At 39.9% G+C, this 6,185-nt stretch overlaps 1 protein-coding gene and 1 long non-coding RNA gene across 7 annotated transcripts in view; one reads left to right on the top strand and one right to left on the bottom strand.

Annotated features, from left to right (window-relative positions):
- LOC118241406 overlaps window positions 1–6,185 on the bottom strand; it is a 91,892-nt gene that overhangs the window by 11,791 nt on the left and 73,916 nt on the right. The window lies entirely within an intron of this gene.
- LOC118241374 overlaps window positions 1–6,185 on the top strand; it is a 328,035-nt gene that overhangs the window by 318,049 nt on the left and 3,801 nt on the right. For 3 of the 6 annotated variants that reach the window (XM_035526246.1, XM_035526247.1, XM_035526248.1), the window contains 5 exons: window positions 660–722; window positions 808–1,023; window positions 2,678–2,929; window positions 4,710–4,773; window positions 5,757–6,044. In XM_035526246.1, the coding sequence (XP_035382139.1) occupies window positions 2,915–2,929; window positions 4,710–4,773; window positions 5,757–6,044 (367 nt within the window). In that variant the 5' untranslated portion in view covers window positions 660–722; window positions 808–1,023; window positions 2,678–2,914. The remainder of the gene's footprint in view (window positions 1–659; window positions 723–807; window positions 1,024–2,677; window positions 2,930–4,709; window positions 4,774–5,756; window positions 6,045–6,185) is intronic. The other 3 variants (XM_035526250.1, XM_035526249.1, XM_035526251.1) reach the window with 2 other exon arrangements.

Genomic DNA, 6,185 nt, shown 5'->3' with positions numbered 1-6,185 from the left:
CCAGGGGTCTGTAGTTTCTGATAGAGAGAACACTGTGTGTAAATTTGCTGCTGCTTCTCATCTGTCTGTGAGTGATTTGAGTGTTAAAGCTGATGTCTGCCTGTAAAGCATCCTTGAGTTTGAGAAAGGCACTAAATAAATGTAACCAACTAAAATGAAAAAATAATTTTTATTTCTAGTGTGGCTTATGTTTTTTCGCCCTGAATATCACTGTTTACTGTAGTAATTATGATGTGTGTTAATATGACAGACTGGAGCTCCAGCAGTGATCATAGTTATGACGGAGCACAGGTGGTGATCAGGGTGGTGGTGGTGGTTGTTGTTGTTGTTGTTGTTGTGTACCCCCCCTTTGTGTAGCTCATTCTCTCTACTGGTTCATTCACTTTGAACTCTGAGTATGTTTCTATTCTACATTTACAACAATATCTCTCTACAAGATCCAGATTTGTTTTAGTTTGTTTCTAAACAGTTCTCCATCGCTATAATAGTTACTTCCTGATTGAATTTGATTGGATACTGATATGGAGGTGGGAGGTGCTGATCTCACCAGAGAGCACACACAAATCTGTAGAAGTGGTTACTATGGTAACTGCTGAAACATTATGCGTATCCACTTGTTAAGATCTTGTGCAGTGATGCTGTTGTGATCTTTTTGTCAGGAACTGGAGCTGAACTGCCTCTGTCCCACAATCCCTCTCGATCCCATCACAGTGACCACTCTGGTACATACACATATGATTATAACTCTGTACTGTTTAAAGAGTTGTTCATAATTTCTGACCATTTTTATGTCTGTCTGTCTTGCAGACGTCCAGCCACGTCCAGATCAGAGCTCCACAGTGACGGTGTTGACGGTGCTCCTGGCTCTGACGGGGGCGGGGCTTGTGGCAGCAGTGCTGGTAATTGTGCAGCTGAGGAAAAAAATTCAGGAGCTCTAGAAAGGAAGTACAGTGAATGGAACAGTAACCATGACAACAGAGGAGTTAATATGAATGGACTAAACCACTCAGATGAAGAGCAAAGGTGATCTCCCAATAATAACCATGAGAGTCTGAGATAAGATAAATGATTTGCCTGTCTTATACACACACACACAAACGTATCCACACTGCCTTTCTCTGTCCCATTCAGGGGACAAAGACCAGTGTATGGAAACAGGCCTGCTTCATGTCATTTGGTTTTGAGCGAGGCTGACAGACCCTGTGGTGTCTACTGTTTTACCAGCTGGCTATTATTAAATGCAGCTGCTAGTTACCAGTGTCTGTAATCTGGCTAATGACAAGATCACTAGAGTTAGAGCTGAGAAACATATTGAAGGAAGATGAATCAACAGTCATTAAGTAACTAGAAAGTAAAGAGTGTATACAAACTGAGTTATTTCTATCAGTATAATTTTCTTTATGAAGTGCAGATATGTACTTAACTATGTTTATTGTATGAGTAATAAGATGAACATTTGATGAAGGGATTAATGAAAGGAGAAGAGAGGAGGACTAAACAGATGAATGCTGTTGGTATAATATGCAGTTTGGTGCTTGAGGTCCACTGTTGAGTTTCTCTGCCAAGCCTGGTGGCTGTAGCCAGGGAGATAAAATATCAGTGGATTTCTGAGCAATGATGGAGGGATGAAAAATTATAGAAGGATTGCATACATGAGTGTGATTAAAATTAATGAAAGCATGGAAGGGGTTGATAAACAAATGTTGTCAGTACAAAATGCAATTTGCTGCCAGGAGTTGCTTAATGTTTGTCTTTACAAAATTAATTTTTCATTCCTCTGTTTGTACTACTTTGAGCCAAAGATGTTTTAAAGTTTTGCTCAGAAATATTAATGAGGTGTTTATTCTCTGTGCCTCTGTAAATCCATACACTTCCCTTGCAGTGCCTTATGGGTAAAGACCTGCCATGTGTTTATCTCAGAGATATAAGATGTAATGCTGTTTATTTTGAAATACAAGAAGAAATCATGATTTATGGAACTTTTTGTCTAGATTTATTACTGTATTTTGATACCTGATGCATTGTTACCAGAATATAATCTTTTACATACATCTATGGTCTGTTTATCTTGAAGCTGTCAATTACAGTCTGATTTGATATTTTGAATAAGGAAATGTTACAAGTCTCAGTTTGAATACAATTCATTACACTAACAACAGACACAAAATGAATACTTTGCTATGATGTGTGAGGTGTTTTAAGTGTTTGATAATTTGGGGGTGTCTGGAAATTATACATGTGAAAATTATTTCTTGACAAGTTTTAGCAAGTAAAAACAACACACTGAAAGAAAAAAAAAAGATCTGTGGATTTATGTTAGAGGACCAACTGGATAAATATGTAATGTTGCTTTAAAAATGTATTGATTTAAAACTCAGTATTTCAGAACCAAGGAAGTGATGAATGTTGCTCAGATTTTACTGTAGATTTTCCTCAGTATTTATTGTTAAGTATTAATGTGTCTATTTAAACCCCTGTCCGTGTGTCCCTGTGTTGGTCATTGTCGCTATGTGTGTTAACTCCTGGCTCTGTAGCAGTAACGTTGGTTTGTGTAGTTCCCGTTAATGTGTATATGTCCTCGTTTAATGTTTAGTCATATTTACTGTAAGTGTTATGAGTGTTGAGTGCCACCTGTGTCATATATGTTTTATGTTAATAAACGTGTTTCACCGACAAGGAAGTCTGCGTCCTGCCCCGTGACCTGCGGCACTCGGGCCAGCTTCGTTACAGAATGACCAACCACCACAGGACACCTACTTCCCCATCACGAAATGGACTTGCTAGTGGACGGTGCTTAGGCATGTCCCAACCTGCAGCCTGGATCCCAGGAGATTGGGGAGAGTACCGTGACCTGTAACGAAGCTGAGAGGAGACGCGAGTAGGCGCTTGTTGTGGCGCTTCGGCTCCTCTCCATATGAGTCATGGACTTGTGAGTATCGGAACAACCAGCCCCGTGCGTCTCAGACGCTTCATTCTCCACTTGTGCACCCACGAGTTAACAAACGTTTGTGAACATCCACGTACAATATTGTTGTATTGACCCATTTTTATTGAGCATTTATTTGCTAGTTTCCGTGTTTATTCAGTTGATTGATTTGCAACTGAAGCCTCTGAGGGTAAGAGAAATATTAATATTGGTATTTTTTTGAATTTTTTTTTCCCGCCACGTGGGTACGTTAATAGGTGACTGCATTAATCGCTCATACTTATGTTAAATGGATTTTCGTTGTTTGTGATTTGCTTCTGTTATTTCGCGATTGCTTTCCTTTGTGCAGGGAAATATGCTTTTAAAAAAATTAGTGTCATTTTGGGTATTTACTAACCTGTGAATCATTCGGGTCCTTAATCACGAGGGGGTTTAAAAATGATTTATTACTATCAGCATAGTAGTAGACACATTTCTGGAGGCACCGCACTGACTTACATTGATCTATTTCAGGTTTACTACCATGTTTGTCATGTACATTTAAGGCTGGTAACTGCATCCACTGGCGGACAGTTTCAGGTTTTCTGGCTCATCAAGTCTTTCATGAGCTGGATCAGATGGGAAACTGCAGGCCGATAACCACAGAACCGGGGTTCAAAATCTCATGTGTGTTAAGATGTTGCGACCCGCGAAAGCAACGTATCACACGTGGGTGTAGTAGTGAGACGGTAACAGATCCAGATCCAATATGTAAATCCAGTCCCACTGTCACGCCCCCCACGAGTCACGTGGTACAGCCTGCTGCGTGCAGGGGATTCGCAGCCGTGTTTGTAACCACGCCCCCCGGGATTACACACACGTGCACAGGGTTTAATGTTGAATGTCTGTTTAAACTCAGTGTGCGCGGCCTGTAGCTCCTTCTCACTACCGTTTGTGTTAATGTCGCTCTCTGAGCCGTAACGTTAGTTTGTGTAGTCACGTGTAAGTGTGTTCTTAGTTTAATGTTAAGTGTCTCATGTTTATCGTTAGTGTTGTGTGAGTGCCACCTTTGTTGTTGGTGTTTAATGTTAATAAATGTCCTGCCCTGCGGCATTCCGGCCAGCAGCGTTACACAGAAATGTCTGTAATTTATGCTGAGGTTTCTGCTCCTGTGTGCGAGTCTGTCACTCTAGAGATCTTCTGGTAAAGTTGCTTTACGTACACATGACTGGAAAATGAGTCCCGTCTGATTAGTAGTTTAGTGTTGCTAGAAATATTAAACACAGCATGACTGCTGGGAATAAGGGAACTAAAGTGACACAATGTACTGGCAGGCAGGACTGTGATGTTCTGGACCCTGGACTAACCCCCTCTGGTAAAGGAGGATTACTGTGCTGCTGAGGTGTAGTGGGGTTTAGTCCCGTTTCTACTGTGGGATAGATGGTGCTTTAGTCCTGTTTCTAATATTGTTTAGTAGTTTACTCCTGTTTATTTTTTATAGCAGGTGCTGTAATCAGGGTACTGTAAATTATTGACTTTTTTCCTAATAGTGATCACTCTGCTCCTACCTGTACAGTACTGACTGGGCCCTCCTGTCTCCTCTGTACAGTACTGACTGGGCCCTCCTGTCTCCTCTGTACAGTACTGACTGGGCCCTCCTGTCTCCTCTGTACAGTACTGACTGGGCCCTCCTGTTTCCTCTCTACAGTACTGACTGGGTTCTCCTGTCTCCTCTGTACAGTACTGACTGGGCTCTCCTGTCTCCTCTGTACAGTACTGACTGGGTTCTCTTTTGTCTCCTCAGTCATGCTGTCCTGCAGCAGATGTCACTGTGTTTTTGCTGTTACAGCTGCTGACAGTCATAGCTGGTAAGTGGTCAAAACAGGTTCTCTTAGGTCATCAGAATTTCATCTTTGATTTTGGTGTGTTAACTGAACTATTGAACTTGCTTGACCTTTATGTATTATTTAATCATCTTTATATTACATAAAATTGATAGTCAGCTGGCTAAGGTAGCATGTACATAGACAGTAATGTTTTATTAATAATGTCATAGTCCCTTCTTCACAACACGGAGAAGGGCCAGGCTGCTATAGGCCCGCCCCCAGAGTCAAAATTTATTTAATTTATGAATTTAATTGGACAGATTCCCTGTCATTTTGCTAATAGACTTGCATTTCAGAACCCTTTAATTAAAAGATCACCAGAATGGTCATGTAGACACAGACATAGAAGACACAGATGTCTCTGCAGCCGTACTAATGAGCAGTATAAGTCAGTTCTGCTCTTACTTAGAAATGCATCTTTGAGTAACCAAGAATATTTAAGTAGATAAGTGAATGGGTTGATTATTTTTTGTTTTGCTGTATTTATAGAGAGAGCACGATACCAGTTTTTCTCCACTGATCTGATACCGATGTCTTGCTTTTGAATGTCGCCTGATATCAATACCAATCTGATATTTTTTCATTAAAAGCTACTGTGGTTCAGCTGTGTAGGGAATTATTTAATGTGGGATGTATTATATATGTATAATTATATATAGATACATATGCTGTATCATGCATGGATATGACAGATAAAATAAATAACATTCTAAATAATAAATATTGTTTACAAGTTGATATTTATTGCCTTGATATGTAATATTGGGTCATTTTCCTCTAAATAAATGACAGTCTAATATTTGGTTTAATTTGTTTGATTAGTTTCTTTTTATCTTTTAGAACCTGTTTGACAATCTGATGAAGTTTTAGTTCAAATATTTGCAGAAATATAGAAACTTCTAAAGGGTTCACAAACTTTCAAGCACCACTGTAATGTTTTAAACTCTTTTCTTAATGTCTTCCAGGCTCTTTTCCTTCAGTAAAGGTGAATCTTCATGAGGCTACTACTCTCCCCTGCACTCAGACATGTTCTGGTCTGGTCACATGGACTTTATATCATAAACCACATGACATACTGGCTCAGTGTAACCAGACATCTTGCCAGTCAGAGGAGGGATTTCACATGTCCCATGATCAGTACCTGAAGGGAGATCTCTCCCTCACCATCACTGATGCTGATTACACTAAGAGGTCCTTGTACACCTGCGCCTGTAAAGGTCGAGAGCTCTGTGATGTGAGTCTGCAGATAGAGGGTAAGTGTCTTCAATGGATTACCTAGTTATTGTTACTAAACCATTATTTATGTAGACAGAGAGAACTTTATTTATCTGGGGTAAATAAAGTAGAACATAGAATTGTAAACTTCAAATATCAGATATGTGGGGGAAAACAGA

Source organism: Electrophorus electricus, chromosome 5 (assembly GCF_013358815.1).
Source record: "Electrophorus electricus isolate fEleEle1 chromosome 5, fEleEle1.pri, whole genome shotgun sequence".
NCBI lineage: Eukaryota > Metazoa > Chordata > Actinopteri > Gymnotiformes > Gymnotidae > Electrophorus > Electrophorus electricus.
Note: the sequence above shows the minus strand (reverse complement) of the source record. Positions and strands in the feature narration are given on the sequence as shown.